Below are 17,227 nucleotides of genomic sequence, written 5' to 3'. Positions count from 1 at the left end.
CTGCAGGCTCAGCACGGGCTCGGCACGCCGCCCGCGGCGTGTGCGCGCACGTGCACGCGCCCCCAGCTGGATCCCACCCAGCCCTGCCGCCACCCCCGCTCCCCGCACCTGGGTGCCCCCCCCCGGGACCGGGCGTCCCCAGGGCCGCCGTCCCAGCCCCAAACCCTCTCCCCTGAAGTAGGTGCCCCGCAGCCGCGGGGACAGCTGCGCCCTGCGCGCGTCGCCGGGGGCGCACCCGCCGCTGGCCACCCCCCACCCTGCTGAAGCAGAACTTGTTTAAGCAAGCAAGCCCCGGGGATAAAAATAGCACCGTGTTTTCGCAGCTGTGGGAGATGCGCCACGGTCTCGCTCCACCCGCGGCCGTGCTGGCTCCAGCCACGGTGTTTCCCGGAGAGATCCGGTCACTGGAGCGGCAGCAGCGCGGGCCGGCAAGGAGCAGACCATGCTCGCGGGCAGAGGCTCTCGCTGGGCCGTGGCGAGGCAATAGGGTGCCGGAAGCCCGGGGGGTAGCCAGTGCAGGCCGGAGGGGCTGGGGTGCATGTGGAAAAAACACCTCTGGGGGGGGGGAAGCTGAGCGTAAGTGTTGGCAGCCTATCTGTTGCTGGCTGGAGCAGGGAGCAGGAAGGATAGTGGCGGTCCGGGGGGCACCTGCGCATGGGCCACCAGGATGGGGAGTGGTTGAAGAGCCAGGATGCCTGGAAGGCCTTCCAGTGGGGTCCTGTAGGTGCTGAAGGGAATGAGGAGAAAAGAAAAAAGCATCCTGACCCCCGCGGCAGGCTTGCCAAAAGCCTTCTGCAGAGATCCCGGTGTTCACGGTGAGCGGGAACCCGGCGTAGAGCACCAGGGGTAGCAGGTGTGCTGCAGGAACTCTCACAACCACCTCCACCTCCTCCCAGCCTGCCGGCCTCTGGGTTTCTCTCTAGGCTTATCGGAGATTTTGCAGAGAAAATCCCCAGCAAGCATAAGGAAACACTTGCTTTGTGTTTTTTAGCTAGAAGGCTGCCATCTTGGGAGGGGGTGCTTGGTGCTCTCCAGCGACAGCAGGTCTTGGCCAGAGGTGGCCCTTTGCAGCAAGCCCCGAGAACACAGGCACCTTGCCCCTCCAGCCAGCAAGCGTGCTCCAAATTAAAGAAATGCCAATGGTTGGTGTACGCAGAAAAGGCAAAGGCTGAGATCTAAGGCTGGTTGCTACTCTGAGAGAAGTCTGGACGGCAAACAGCCTCCAGTCCCTGTCCTCCAGCGGGGTGGGGGAAGAGGAAGAGGCTGCAGGCAAAGCCCCAGGCCAGGCTGCTCCGGGAGCAGCTTTGATTTGGTGTTGTGGCCGCTCCCCTCCCCCCGCAGGGCCAGGTTTGGAGGGTGTCACATAGCCAGGAGCAGCAAGCCCAAGCAGGGCTGCCTTCACAAGCATCCTTCAAACCCACCCTGCAGAGCCTGCATCACAAAGCCCACCCTGAGCTGAGAAAGGGCTCATTTTTCCTGCACAGCCAAAAGGAAACAGAAAACCCACCCAGTTTCAAAATGAAAGCAGGAAATCCTTTTTGCCTTTATGCAAATAGTCAGACAAGTGTTTTACCGTGTGTTTACTCTCCAGCTGTGTCTGCCTTCCCCCCAGCTTCCCCTTCTTTCCCTGCCTGTTCTCCACATGCTTCTCTTTTGTGGACATTGCATGGTGCGCTGTCGCTTCTGTCCCCATCAGGCAGCGAGTGCGAAAGGACCTCGTCCCCGTCCTCCCCATGCACAGCCCCTCACCAGCATCAACTGCACCCACCCCAGCCAAGGCGCAGCCCCTGTGCGACACGTTGCATCTCCTCGATGCTGCAGCGCTTTGCAAACCCAGGGTCTTTGTCTGGGCACAAAGCCGCCACAGCAGACACGCAGGCAGGGGAAGGGGAGCTCCCGCTTCCCCGAGCCAGCCACAGCCACGGAGGCACCGCCACGCTCCTACAAACCACAGCTGGCGCAGCTTTAAAGCCAACCCTCTGCATTTCCAGCAGGCAAGGTGTGGAGCTGCTGCTGGGGAGCTTTTAAAATCCATCTGGCACAAAGAGCAAGAAAGGAGCTTATATCCCAGCAAGAGCTTTTTCCCCTGACAAATTTGCAAAGCCTCCCATAACCACACAACCCGCTTCTTTCTCCAGCATTTTGGTATTTCTGCTTTCAATAATTTAAAACAAAAGAACCAAGACATCAACAGATAGGGGGAAAGCGAAAACAGCCCTGGCCTGAAACGGGAAAGAACAACTGCCAGCCATTTTAGATGAATTTTAAATCTCCCACAGAACAAGGCTGTCAGGGCTGAGATACAGCCTCGCTGATGGCCATTTCCAGGAATGCTTTACATTCTCTTGTACAGGAAGGAGACAGCGGGAGGTTTTCTCTATCTGATCAGAGAGGTTTTTTTCAGCCTACTGCCCCTCTTGCCCGCAGGGACAGGCAGGGCACCACCACAGCCAGCCGGGACCTGAGCTCCCTTCAGCCACTGCTACCCGGCTGTGAGCCAGTCCCCTTACCCCGCAGGGCCACAGATTACTGCATTTTCCTGCTCATTGTGAACCCCAGCCTCCTGCCACGACCCTTTCCTTCCACCAGGGCAGGAGCAGAGAGCCCCAGGAAGGCAGCCAGCCTTCACCAACACTCGGGCTGTTATGTCTTACACCAGTGCTCATTCCCCCAGTGGATTTTGCTGCCCGTTGCAGTTTAAAGAAGAGCTTTCCGTTAACCCTTACTACTTGTCCACTGCCCGACAGCAGCAAGGCAAGCTGCTGCTTCCTCTAGAACACAGAAACACCCACTCCAAGAGATGAGAAATCATCTGTACACTATTAAGGCTTAGGGAAAAGCAGCACGAAGGTGCTGCTGGTGAGAGTAATTTGAGATGTGTCTCATCTTGCTCCAAGCAGCAGACAAGTCCTGCTGCCTGCAAGGCACAAAGGGCAAGTCCAGCTTTCACAGTGGCTTAAGGCATCCCCACCCTGCATATTAGCTTCAGCTACCCAGGCAGGTGAGCTGGGCTAACGTACAGGACTTCTGATTGATGTGTTCCATTCCGCTCCTGCTTTTACAGGGGGCAGCGGACAGACAGACATTAGACAGCTACTGGCACCAGTACCAGCACCTGCACACCTGCAGCCATGCTCCAGCAATGTCTGTGGCACAGCAAGCTGCTGTAGCTCGGTCCTGCTCTTCCAGCTCTCCAACTACAAAAGCACAGCAAACTACTCACTTGGCATTTTCTCCTGGGGAAGTAACGACTTGCTTTCTATAGTATTTCTTCAGCAGCTGAGAAGAAAGCCTGAGAAGACACCACACAATTAATCTCCAGAGCACCCTGCATGCTCTGTACTCACTCCAGCAGCTCTCCAGGACAGTCTGGAGAATCACCTCCACTACAGCAAGTAGCTCAAGATAGCACAAGCACTTCACATCATGGCTGATGCTGCTGGAGCTGAACTTGCCCGAGCTAAGGGATGAGCATCCCTGCATCACTCCCGGACTTGGGCATTGGAGGAACTTGGCTCTCTGCCATTCACAGCTCCAGGGCTGGTTTCCTCCCAGCCCACGCTGCAGTGAAGGGACGCCCTTCCCACAGCTGCCTGGTACTACATGAGTGTCCTGGATAAGAAGAGTGCATTCTACTACATGCATGTGTTAAAAGGCAGCCATACATGCTCTAATAGCACAATGGTTACTTCTAGTCAGTCAGTCACAACCTGCCTACAAATAGGTTCAGTAATTAAAAAGTTTGGGGTTTTTTTTTCAGTTTAGGGAAGGAACTTTGGTAAAGTGTCCAGCCCTTCCGATCTGAAGATTTCTAGAGCGCAAGAGCTTTATCTCCTTAGGGCAGTTCTCATACCCTGTGCATCACCCATCCTTTTCAGAGCTACAGTGCTGTCATACAGCATTTTAAGTCTGTGCTCTCCCTCACTCCAACCCCCAGATTTTATTAAAGTAACTAAGAAAGCTGTATATACACACACCAGGAGCAATGGTCACCTTTGTACAAATTTTTGGCTCTAAAGCTCATGTTCTGTTTCTTCTCTAAGGAAGGTGAAGCCTGTGTCCTGGTTTCAGCTGGGATAGAGTTGATTGTCTTCCCAGTAGCTGGTATGGTGCTATGTTTTGAGTTCAGTATGAGAAGAATGTTGGTAACACTGATGTTTTCAATTGTTGCTAAGTAATGTTTAGTCACCAGTCAAGGATTTTTCAGCTTCTCATGCCCAGACAGCAAGAAAGCTGCAGGTGCACAAGAAGTTGGCACAGGACACAGCCAGGGCAGCTGACCCAAAGTGGCCAACAGGGTATTCCATACCATGTGACGTCCCATCTAGTATATAAACTGGTTGGAGTGGGGGCCGAGGATCACTGCTCAGGGATTACTGGGTGTCAATGGGCAAGTGGTGAGCAATTGCACTGTGCATCATTTGTACGTTCCAATCCTTTTATTATTGCTGTTGTAATTTTCTTAGTGTTATCATTATTAGCTTCTTCTTTTCTGTTCTATTAAACTGTTCTTATCTCAACCCATGAGTTTTACTTCTTTTCCTGATTTCCCCCCCCCCCATCCCACTTGCAGGGCTGGGGGAGTGAGTGAGCAGCTGTGTGGTGCTTAGTTGCTGGCTGGGGTTAAACTACGACAGCCTGCTACATCACCCTGACAAGACCCACATCACACCCCTGCTATTTGAGGAAAAAAAACCCAAACCACAGTTCACTTATTCATTGGCCAGTACTGAAATATGTTTTAACAGATGAATGACAGTAGTGATCCTCAGAGTCTACCTGAGGCCACGTTCTGTTTTCTGAGGTAACGTTCAATCTAGGCCTGTAAGTCTATAGTAAGGCCAAAGACTTTTCTCTAGACCATGTCATCCTTCTGACTTCATTTATACTTTCCCAGTCTACAATATACAATGAGAAAGGATGATGGTTTAGTTAGAACAAGCACTTCTCAGGACATAATCCTGCTGCCTCTGATCATTAGCTTTGTGCAAGATACTTAGCAATTCTTCACTCGTACTTGCTAAACTATTCAGGTCTTCCCCTACCTGAACATTATGTGAACAGATCTGCTCAGATACATAATTGAACAGTACAAGAGAAACTGCACTACCACCTCTAACAATTAAGTCTAAGAAATCAGAAACAGACAAAAGCCACTACTTGCTAAGAGAAGCAGCCTGGTCCCAAGCTTTTTCTTCTATGCCATGTGAGCACAGCCAAGCTGAACCTCAAAGTCAGCCCTGCTGCAAGAGGGCTAAACCAGATGACCTTCCAAGGTCCCCTTCCAAATAACATTACTCCATGATCTACCTTGCAATTGATCCTACTCAGAAGATGCACATCACCTTCGTAAGGTTTTTAAAAGCATTTATAGGCAGAGGCCATGGTTTTTAAATAAAAGTTTAATTCCTTCATCAGGTCTTAAATTTAAACACAAATGCTGCTGAAAAATCCTCACACCGCTGTTCCGATGTCCTGGCTCTCGGGTCTTAGGGCATTTGCAGCGCGGCAGCAGGGGCTCCAATACAGGAGGCAGGAATCAGACTCTCAGTAGAGCTCAGTGCAGGATGCAAAGCAAACAAGCAAGACACACACATTTTCCAGACAAACACCAATTCTTATACAAAAAGAAAAACCCTACACTGTAATAGAAGTGTTAACATTGCCACAGGACAGGAGTTCTAGGAAGGGAGAGAACTCTTCAGTAAAAGGCACAACTAAAGAAGTACTCCCCTAGATCTTGACCAAGTCTTTCAGTTAGTTCCACTTATACCCACCCCAGCCCCTAGCCTCTCAAAGCCATGCTGGTTACTCTAGCAAGTAGTTTCAAGTTCCTTCTTTTCCCTTTTTCCCTTCCTCCAGCTCAAAAACAAATAAAAGAGGAGTGCTTATAAAAACCAGAGCATAAAAACAGCTTCATCTATAACCCCGTAAGAGTCCAGGAGAGACTTAACAGTTTACCTTACGATTGTCTGGTACAGTTACTAAGTATTCAAGTTTCAGATGATACTTATTACATCTGGGAGCCTCAGTCAGCTCTAGTTTTGGTATTTTTCTTTCAGGCACTTTGCTGCCTGTCAGGTTGGTGTTAGATCTACAGTTTTCCCAGTACTATGTATCACCAGCCTCTTCAACCCATTGCTGTAAGAACTCATTAGCAGCATCAGACCCACTCCAAGGGCTTCTTCAGGTTTTGTAGTCCTGCAACCTCCTATGCTCCTTGGTTTAACATCTTTTGCAAGGAGCAACAATTTCAAGGCAAGGCAGACAGTGACCAGGACAAGCAACCAGAACATGTCAGTAACTTACAGGACAATAAGACTGCAGGCAATGAGAGGCTAAGACAGCTGGACACAAAGCTGTTGTGCATTAGGTCACCCCAGCGTCTGAGCAGGCACTTGCTAGATGCAACAACCAAGCTACTATGGGATAAAGAGGCTGTTTACTAGTGTACTGGTAAAAAAAAAGATCAAGGATTTGCACAGCAAGTCAAGGTGCAGCTATAGTACATGACAGCAGTCCTCTAGTCACTAGCAAGGCTAACAGTAAGCTGTGAAATTGAGGAACTGGTCTTAGCCTACACTAGAAACTAAAGCACACAACCACCATGAGTCCTTTACATAAGAGGGAGAGGAATGCTTGTCCAGAATGCACCTTCACCACTAAGTTAACACAGCGAGGCAGTACTGCACAGACTATGCTCTCACCTTCACTTTGCTGTGTAGCATGCTATAGGACATTTAATTTCATCAGTAATTAAGATGAATTCAAGTTTGCAAGCTAAACTGATCTCCTTTCATGGGAGGAAGCTGTAGCGGAACCACCTCCCAAGTGTCCCCCAGGGCTTCACCTAGGGTCAAGCTTGGCCAAGATACAAGCCTTCCCCATCGCTCTTCCCCATATACTGTCAGGCATAGAGTGGTAAGACAGCCAGCAGTCACTCAGGCTCTTGCTGTAGATCCCGATCACCATGTCCTAGGGAGCTCTACTTCCCAAACAATTTAGGGTGCGCATGCCAGATCATCTAACACTGCCCACAGACAAACCCTCTCCCTCCCCCACCCCAAAGTAACTGTGGCAATTAGCCATGTGTCAGTCCCGCTCTCCACAGATCTGCAGAATAGAGTCAATACTACTGATGAGCCCCAATGCACAGGGTTGCTGGTGGAGTTGGAGTGTTACGGAGATGAGCTTCTCCCCCCAGCCTCCCAGCGTTGGGATCAGAGCCAGTAAGCCTGACTTAAGCAGGAGGAGCTGTGGAGAACTGCACTGGAACAAGCAGAGTCTTCTACTGAACTTTACAACAAGCTGAACAACTTTTGGTTTTAAAAAAAGCCATACAAGCAGCAGCTGGCATCTGTTGTTATAAAGGGACATGGCTGAATAGGTAGGAGACAGATTCCCCATTATGAGTCCTCCTGATGGCCTCCGCAAGGATCATTGAGATGTCAATCACCTGGAGGGGAAGAAAGATGCATCAGTGTCACTGAGAAAAGACATCAAGCCTGGAAGAACGGCTGGTAAGTTAGGAAGAACTTAAGGAGTAAACTCATCACCCAAATCTGTAACATGACCAGACAAATGACTTCTACACAGGATTGGGATTTACTTACATATAATTCTAAAGATATTCTACATATAGCACTACAAGAATTATTTCACTGTTGATCTTTGTCAGGATGACAGTCTACTGTCACCTTTCTTTGCTGAGACTCCCTAAGCTCAGTCTGTTTACCCTAGGACTATCTTATTCACTTTGTGTAGGTTACAGAGAAGTTAGGGGAGTCTAAATCAAGATCAGATCGCTTCCCTTGAGTCACGAGGCTTTACCATCACTGCCAGCAGCCTAAGAAAGATGAAGCGACTGTGCTGCAGCTCAGCTCCCATCACTGTGCTGGCTCCACCTGGCGGGGTAATCCAGTTAAAAGGAGGGAAAAATCAAGTCTCAGTAAAACTCTAGCTCTGAACCCCAGCAGCTAAAGTATTTCAATATATGTAGTCTCAGTAAGAAGCACCGTGTTCATGGTGCATTAAGGAAACTAAGCGGAATCCATATTTTACATTTTCTTTCTTCCAGATAGTTTGCCTCCTAAGGAAGGAAAGAAAAAAAAAAAAACTTAAGAGCTGCAGAGCAGACAGGGCATGAGACTTATGACAAATCCTTTAGTTATGTATTTCTCAGCACTGAACATCAGATATTAGTTTAAAAGAGTGAGGTGTTAAGTGAGAGTCTGAAAAAATACTCCACTGCAATCTTTGGCTACAGCTATTTACATACGGATCAACCAGTTTAACATTTTGCCTACACTAACTATAGTGTGGAGCTTGGAAAGATGTTGGAGCATCAGACATCTTTTAGATGTGCTCAGCTGCAGGAATATCATCCAGAAGTTAGTGTTGAATACAGTGCAACCCAACAGCAGTTTGGAATCAGCTTATAACTTACTTCCAAAAGCAGCTTAAGCTTCAATGCAGCTTCAACCAGCTGAGCTTCCTTTTCACCAGAATCCCTGTATGGGGGCATCTGCTACACTTACAAAACAGTACTAGCGGAGTCTTAGCAGTGCCATTGACTTTCCAGAACTTCTCCAAATGCCTGTGTCTTATATATCTGTGCTGTGAAGCTAGTATTTAGGATGTCCTTGGCTGTGTATGCACTACAGTAGTACCTGAAGCTTCTGATGGACCTATTATGCCTGAACGCTCAGGTAAAGCTGCAACTTCCAGCTGTCCATTAACACAGGAAATCCTCAAGTTCTGCCTAGCTCAAGCTGTACAGCCAATTTTTTTTTTCCCAGGAAAGTCAGCCTCAGCTTGGGAAACAAAATGCCACAGTACTCTTCCTAAATGGAAAACCCAAGACACAGAGTGAACATCAAGAGACCAGCTTTTAGCTTTCACATGGATGGCAAAGTGTTTTTGTTTATCTTTGGCAAGTATCTGAACATTGTACTGTGGAGCTGTGTCAACTGCTCTTAGTCAAACCAGCAAGACATGTCCACAGGACAAGACTACACCCCCTCTCCAGCTCACCTGCACTGCTGTTATGACCAGACATAAAGCATCCACCTTCCCCAGACCAGGCCTACTTTGCTTCACAAAAGGAAGGGACACTCTGCTTAAAGGGCTGGGCATTACATGATAGATAGACAACTGAAGCTGGCATTACCAGCTTTAGAAGTTCCTATCTACTTCTGCTTCAGTATTACATGTCATCAGCATATTACTGCTCCAAAGTGTACAGATACAACTGCTTGCTTACATCATGGCCCCATTAGCTCACTGATCAGATCTAGGTAAAACAAGCCCTGAAAAAAATTTACTTAAATGCACTGTTTAAGATGAGCTGTATTAGAAGTGCATTTTATCAATGTAACAGATCTGTTATCCTACAGCAATAGGAACAAGAGAACTAGTCAACTCTGCCACTGATTCCAGTACCAATGAAACTGCTGTAAACGCTAAACAGTATTATGAGTTTTTGCACCAACAGGAGGACAGACAAGTGCTACCACCCCCCAGGAGTGACAGAAGAGAAAGTAGACACTCACCTGGATTTTAGGGCACTGCTTCATCTTGTCCTCCTGGGGTATTGTGTTTGTGACTACAACTGCCTCAAAACAGGCATTGTTGATCCGAGAAATTGCTGGCCCAGAAAAGATCCCATGAGTTAAGATGGCATAAACTTTGGTGGCTCCAGCTGACACAAGCCTACAAGGGGGCAGAAAGGAGAAAGATAAGAAATTCTTAGCAAGTATTAAACTGGCATTAGTGCAGGGCACATGGTAAGCATGAAAGGAGACAACACAATATGCTTAGGGGACAGGCTATCTTTGATTCCCCCCTCCAGCCCACTATTGATTTGGGGGAAGAAAACAGTTTAACAATTACCATAAAATACACCACAGGCAAAGTATACATTGAAAAAATATTGTTCTTAGCCCTGAGACATTTGGACTAGATCATACAAATCACCTTCTGGTGATTTTTGCCAACACAAGGTAGCACATACTTAATACTGAGTGTTGCATATGCTGGCATTTCTAGTGTAGAAGGCTTGAAAGATATCAAAGCTTGAAAAGCTTACTTCTAATAGAAATGAAGATGTATGACCTTAAGTTGACAGACCCGACAGCACTTAGTTCTGCCTAGCATAGTCAGTGACTGTAGTGGAAGACATACTTTCAACACAAGCATTTTTCAAATAAAAAAAGACACTATGGTCTTCTGTGAGAACTTTAGGCTTTTTACTTATTTTGTATGACATGAGATAATCAAGAAACTATATATTACTTTGTGAAACTTGATATGCAGATAATCTGATTAACTCACTACATAGCAATAGGTTTCTGATTTAGGAAAGAATCAGTCAGCCCTACTCACTTGTCTGCAGCATGACAGATGGTACCACATGTGTCTGCCATATCATCTACCAGAATGGCCACTCTGTCTTTCACATCACCCACCAGCACCATGCGATCCACTTCATTGGCCTTCTTGCGCTCCTTATGAATGAGGGCAAAGTCTACATTCAATCGATCTGCAATGGAGGTCACTCTGAAGAGAGAACAGTTTCCAAACAACACTTAACTCCACACACCAGCTTCAATCAAATCTCTTTTAAAACTATTAAGCACAGACTGCCACTGCAGTAAGAGAAGCTGTCACCACATCTGTTACTGCTCCCAAGCAATTAATAGAAGACACTCTGCCACCTTAGTTTCCCTTCAAGCAGTTGAACTGCAATCTTTGATCCAATCTCTCCCAATGAAAGCAACTAGGTTAAGATAAAACAGCCTTTCATCCTGACCACTGTAAATTAATTTGCACTTAAACCTCAAAACAAACCTTAACCAGCAAGTTTGGCAAACTTGAAGTGATTAGAATGCTTGGGAAGTTGTCATCTTTAATGCTACACTGGAAAGGCTTATGTTTTGCTACAAGAGGGGTTTACTTACACTCATATAAGCATTCAACTGTCATGCATACAAGTGCTGGCACAAGGACAGTGGCAGGAGTACACATCGAAGAACTGCAAGTCCACCACCTCACATTTACTTTAGTTAAAGTGACCACAGAACAACCTTAATAGAGGGACCTAAACTTTATATATTGATACTGATGAATAGTAAAGAATTTAAAAGTATTAAGAGTGAGCAGGAAGAAAATATGCATGCCCCTACGAAATTCTACACTTGAGACGAGTAGACTCCTAGCCTCAGTAGATCAGACTCATCAGCCTGGGAGTCCTACACAAGATTGTTAAACTAAACTGTTTTACTGAATTAGTTAGTTCTGCAGTACCGCCATAAAATATTGTGCCAGCTAAGATCGACACATTTCAGTTTAAGTGGCTTTTGAAGAGGTTTTTTTTTTCAGGAGTCATATTATAGCTGGCTGACTTGGCATTTCATATACTGCATTATGCAACAAGCTACAGAAGTAGCTGAATATACAAAAGGTCTTGTTCAATACACGGGCCATAACAAAGCTACAGGAAGACATACAATGACCTACAGCAGTAGTATCTCTTGGCTGTTTGCAATAGATAGCTTAAAACACTCTATGTGAATCAGGTCAGCATGCACCAACATTTTGGTGTTACAGTCCTGGATTAAAGAATACATCTGCATCCCTTTGATGTTCACATGTAGCCCTTATACAGAAGCATCAAGAACAGCCTAGTTTCTCCTAATAAGCACCTGAGAACATTCTGAACTGCCCACAAATTGGCATGTTTATCTGCAGAAAGATGGGAGATTGTCAAACTATCAAAGTAGAAATGTGCTATAACATATGCTGCTGCTTTTTGGAAAGAAACCATCTATCTTCCTTGCTCTCAGGGAAGAGGAAGAGTAGCAGCAGGCTTAAGTCCCAGCTAGATATTCAAATCAAGAGTAATAAAGTAAGAAAACATCTCAAGAGACTAAGTCGAATACTGCAAAGAAAACAGCCTGGATGAAAATGTATCATTAAGCAGCAGCAGTAACCTTGTCTTGATTCCCTCCTTCAACCTGCATAAATTACCCTTCCACAAAAAACTGTTTTAGTCCAAGGAATGTAGTAATTGCACAATTCCTACCTATGCAGCTGTGATTCTAGAAGCTATTTAATTCTCCATGTAGCCTAATAAACCTTCCAAACATTCCCTAGGAAGAACATCTGACCACTCTTCACTAGCTGCCACAGACTGTCTTAAAGAAGGTAGGCTGGCAGAGGGAACGTGTGTCTTAAGAATAAGGTCACAGGCACTCTCAGGAATTCAAGTAGATACAGAAGCACCTCAAGCTAGCTGTTTGACAGCTTACCTCTTGGCTCCACCTGCATCTGGTGAAACAATGGTGCAGTTCTTCCACTCTGCAATATTCTCTTTGATCCACTTCAGTACAGCAGGCTCAGCATATAAGTTATCAACAGGGATATCAAAAAAACCCTGCAAGGAAGACAACAGGAACAGATGTAGCTGAAGGTCACATTCCAAAAACAGTTGGAAGAAGCCTTCTATATCATCAGGCATGCAGCCACCACCTCTCCACAGCTTTCAGCTTTCCTTTCTACTTCCCTTAATGCAAGGGCAGTAGCCTTTGGGATGCACAGAATAGTAATGCAAGAAGTCTTCAGAGCCAGAAATAGTTTAGCAGCATAAATAACACTCCACATTTGACATCTTCACAACATGGAACTAGTTCTATCCCTAAGGGGGTGCAGAAAACCAGCATCAAACACACTCATTTTCAGAGCAGCTAGCTGCCTGTTTACAAAGTCAATCTTTAAAGCTCATTACCTACATTGTTTGCACCTACAGGAAACCTATGAAAAAGGCTTGAGTAACATTTGTTCTTAAACTAATACAGCTGGTTCCACAACTTTACACTGATCTAGCAGACTCCTCCAGGTAAACCTCAAAGGTCACTAAAAGCCAGAAGTTAATCCTGGACAGGGAGTAATAGGCAGGAGTGGGGGCAGCTACTCTAAAGGAATGCTTCAAGGAACAGGGGTAACAGATCCTTCCTACCATCATTCTTTCTGCACTCAGCAACACAGCAACTACAAGAACCAGGCTGAAACCAGCCAGATGCTGGAAGCTTATATACACAAACCCAATTATTCAATCACATCTCACCACTGCTGCTGGTGAGTCAACCCTATGGCACACATCACAACTCCAAGCCTCTTAGGGAAGAGGCATACCCCCTTGGGCTCTGTTCTTTTATTCCATGATCTTTCAGGAAGTCTTCTCAGCTGTGCCCCCATAGATTTTTCCCATCTGAGACAAAGTATTTCTGGGCAAATTATACTGGAAGAAGTTACACCAAAGTGTGAATGGCTGCATTTTCAACTGTTAAAAAAACAGCCAGCCCACCTACTTCACCAGGCAGGAGATATTTTAGCCTTCTGGATTCAAAGTGTTTGCAGCAATAGAATAGATATCATCCCCTCTGCCACACCCCTTTCAGTTGCACTGAGGTGGTTTCTTGGTCTCAGAGCACTTGCTCAAGGTGGAAAGAAACAAGACTGATAATGTAACAGCTTGCTCTCCCTCGTCTCCCTGGTATACGCTCTTGCCACTTCTCTTACAAAGCTCTGGTCAAGATTTCAATTGCTCTGTGAGACTATTCTGTTCACTAAGCCAGCAAAACCCATGAATAATTTTCAGTTCACCAACAGCTTGGGAGAGAACCAAAGCCAACTGATTTGGAAGGATGGCACTGAATGGATACAAGTGGGATTGCCCACCTTGTCAGCAGCAAGCTGTCAGATCACTGTCCTGGTCAACAGAACCCTCACAAGCAGCTGTGCCAGTACATCTGGAGGCAGAGCTAACCTCAGGGCAGCAGTATTATCAGACACTGTGTCAAACAGAGGACTGCTCACTTCTCCCTGACAACTCGGTAAATATCAGAAAGCTCTACTCGATATTTAAGAACACTCTTGATAAAGCCTTTCTCCATCTCAAATTCCTCAAAGGACCAGTTAAGAATACACAGTGTCACTATCCGGCAATAAAGTTGCACGGATCATTTACTAGCCCAACATTCATTTACACATGACTCAATATGCTTAGTCTGATCAAGAACATCTATAATGTTACCCATCCCCCATCCTCTTCTGACTGATTCTACAAGTCCCTTCCAGTCTCATGTTCCCAAGTCCTGATCACTGCTGTGTCTAAAAAGAGCAAACTACTGGGAAGCCTGCAAGGCAGTAAAGAGGCTCAGATTGGAGCAGGTAAGTACTTCCCCGATTTTAGCTCCTACCTGAATCTGAGATGCATGCAGGTCCATGGTGATTATATGATCTGCACCTGCCACAGACAGCATGTTTGCAACCAGCTTGGCAGATATTGGAGCTCGGCTCTGGTACAGGAAAAAACAGTATTTAAGACAAGTTCAATTCCTTCATCAAGACGTCAGTTTTCCACTTCTAGGCAATGATTCACAAGCAGTTACTAAAAGGAGTACTCATTAACATTGCATCTTTTCATCAACAGGTGATTACAGCTTCATGTACTTTCAAGGAGAACTAGATCTTTATGAAAAGATGCATTTGCAGTCCAATGCCCTGAGGTTTAAAGAAATTAAACTAAGTTTTATCTCCTCCTCTACATATTCAGCTTCATCTAATCCCTATCCAGCAGTCAGGACTTTCAAGGCATGCATTCATCTTCCCAGCAGAAACCTTTACCCCATCCCTTACCTTGTCCTTTTTGTCCTGCCGAGCGTAAGGGAAGCAGGGTATGACAGCTGTGACTCTGCTGGCTGAGGCAATCTTACAAGCATTTATCATGATAAGGAGCTCCATCAGATTGTCATTGATTTCACCACAGCCACTCTGCACAATGTAGACATCCTCCCCGCGTACACTCTCGCCTATTTCCACACTGGGAACAGATGAGGAAAGGAGAGTTGTATCCAAGTAGAAATTAAAACACAGCCATTACATATGCCTGCAGAGCAACCAAGTGATTGCATTCCCAAGGGTCTGTGGGTGACAGTGTCATATAATCAAGGGTGTTGAGCAGGAACACTGTTGCTTATTTGCTCAGTAACTATTTTACATCGCTCACTGATCAAATTTAATGGTTCAGCCAGTAAGGCTAAAAGCACTCAGCACGTAGTCTCAATCTCAACACAAGCTAAGCATGTAAACACCCCAGAAGAGGCCTCGTTCCCCCTGTATCAGAAAGAAGTACAACCACCTCAGCTGTAAGCAGCAGTGTACAAAGGAAGCAAGGATGATAGCCAGTCAGCAGAGAAAGCAAAGCCAAACTTCTACCAGAAGCTACACTGCAGCCTATTATTAGATTTAGAGTCATAACAGCTATTCACTCGCTTGAACAGAGAAGCCCTCCAGCACTTTGGAAAGGCTTTTGGGGTTAACTTCCTCCTGGATGTAATGCACACTAATCCTTGCTGATGAAGGGACTGAATACAAGCCAAAGGTCCTGTTTGCCAGCAGCAAACTGCCAGCTTCAGCGTGTGTATCAAGACACCTGCACCAGAGGCAGAATTGGAAAGCAAGCAGTAGTCTTAGGTTTGAGGTTTCATACGTGACAATCCTGCATAAGGCCTTTCATAGGAACAGATTAACTACTAAGTACTTCCACCATTTCAGATCAGAGAAGCCTGCCACACATCTGGAAGTAACCAGAAGTCAGTCTACTGAGGACAGAGCTTTTCCACAGTTCCCTGCTTCTTGCGCTAGAGATGCTCACCCACTCTGCAGACTGCTGCCACATCAAACTCTAGAAACAAGTAGACAATCACCCAACCCACTCCTAATGGCTTCATTTATAGAGCACCTTAGGGTAGATTTCTAATTTTAATATTTCATTCTCTGATCTTCCTCCCCCCTCTTCTTCAAAATGTTGATAACTGCTAGGTATTTATAGTCTTACTGCTCAATATCCATCAACAAACTGCTGTCATCTTTATTGCATCTTACAGCATACACCAAGATGCTTCTTCTTGTGAAGAATTTCAGCCAGCATGAGAACTTTCTGCTAGATAAGTGTATAAATGAACAGTAGTTAGCATACAAGTGTCATCTCCAACTGTGCTTATTAACAGCCTAATATTAAGCTGATTCAGGACATTTATTGTACAAAAGTATCAATAAAGTAATATTGTTTTAACAGAGTAGTTTATCTGGGAAGCATCTGCTATCAATTTATTGGGGTAAATAAGATGTATATTAGATCTTAAAGTCACATTACCTGCTGACATAAGAACCTGCTGGCTAGCTAACTGGATGGATAAGAGCAGTTGATAAAGGGCAATGAGAACAGTGCAGTCGCAATGGCTGTAAATCAAACAGACTCTTTTTTACAACTCTCCTCAAACTCTTTGTACTACCTCTGAAGTTTTCAGTTACAATCAATACCCATGCAACAGAAACATAATATTCTATGTCATGTGTACATCCTGGATTCTCCTGGAAAAAATTACTGTCTCCTGAAGAAAGGGGTGGGTTGGACCAGTCATGCAAGGTTCTTTGTATTATACTGCGTGGTGTATATGTGATTAGTGTACCTCTCTAAACCAAGGTTTAAGGGCTCCAAATAATTTTTATCCTCTCCTTTCCTCTAGCTTCTTCAGGCAGGATGGTGGCAAGACTTATAAAGCATAGAGACAGAAAACTAGACGAATCTTAGGTTTCAGAGCTTGGGCGGCAACACAGACTGCATGACTGCAACTGCATCACGGGCTGCAAGGTGGTGTCAGCTGCTTATCTTCTCTGAATAATTTTATCAATACCTTTAAGCTTCTGATGCTCTTCAGAGTAGTTTAAAGGCACCAGCTACACACTAAGCGCAAAGCTGTCACGCCTCAAGTCGTCAGTGTCTAGCCTAAGCACGGAAGAGGCTCTTCAGCGCGGCTGGAACCCCAGGAGGTGCGCTCCTACCAGCTCCTAGCTTTTGGGGTGGAGGGGGCAAGGTCCGGCTGCTGAATTCTGCCGTTCCGACCCCCGCCGTAGCGGCCGGGTGCCACAGACCCTCCCTCTCCTCCGCGCGTAGCACTGCCGCAGCCCCCAGTGCAGCCAGACCACCAAACCCGCGGGCGGCAGCCCAGCACCAAGAGGCACGGCCCGCCGGGCAGGCCGGCGCTTTTCCGCGGAAGCCGCTAGAAGCACGGCCGGGCCGGGGCCCTGCAGGCGCCCGGCACATGGCTCGCCGCCGCCCGGAGCTCTGCAGGGAGCGCCGCGGCCACCGCCTCTTCCCGCCCCC

At 46.5% G+C, this 17,227-nt stretch overlaps 1 protein-coding gene across 3 annotated transcripts in view; it reads right to left on the bottom strand.

The window, feature by feature from the left end:
* Positions 1–5,384: 5,384 nt before the first annotated feature.
* The window catches only part of PRPS1 (phosphoribosyl pyrophosphate synthetase 1), a 17,695-nt gene continuing 5,852 nt past the window's right edge, over positions 5,385–17,227 (bottom strand). For 2 of the 3 annotated variants that reach the window (XM_010568800.1, XM_010568799.1), the window contains exons 2-7: positions 14,698–14,881; positions 14,259–14,357; positions 12,309–12,433; positions 10,384–10,557; positions 9,552–9,711; positions 5,385–7,456 (exon numbers count right to left, since the gene is read on the bottom strand). In XM_010568800.1, the coding sequence (XP_010567102.1) occupies positions 7,364–7,456; positions 9,552–9,711; positions 10,384–10,557; positions 12,309–12,433; positions 14,259–14,357; positions 14,698–14,881 (835 nt within the window). In that variant the 3' untranslated portion in view covers positions 5,385–7,363. Of the gene's footprint in view, positions 7,457–9,551; positions 9,712–10,383; positions 10,558–10,848; positions 10,923–12,308; positions 12,434–14,258; positions 14,358–14,697; positions 14,882–17,227 lie in introns of those variants that run through there. The other variant, XM_010568801.1, reaches the window with a different exon arrangement.

Source organism: Haliaeetus leucocephalus, unplaced genomic scaffold (genome assembly GCF_000737465.1).
Source record: "Haliaeetus leucocephalus isolate CR32 unplaced genomic scaffold, Haliaeetus_leucocephalus-4.0 Scaffold258, whole genome shotgun sequence".
NCBI lineage: Eukaryota > Metazoa > Chordata > Aves > Accipitriformes > Accipitridae > Haliaeetus > Haliaeetus leucocephalus.
This window is presented reverse-complemented; position numbering and strand designations above follow the sequence as displayed.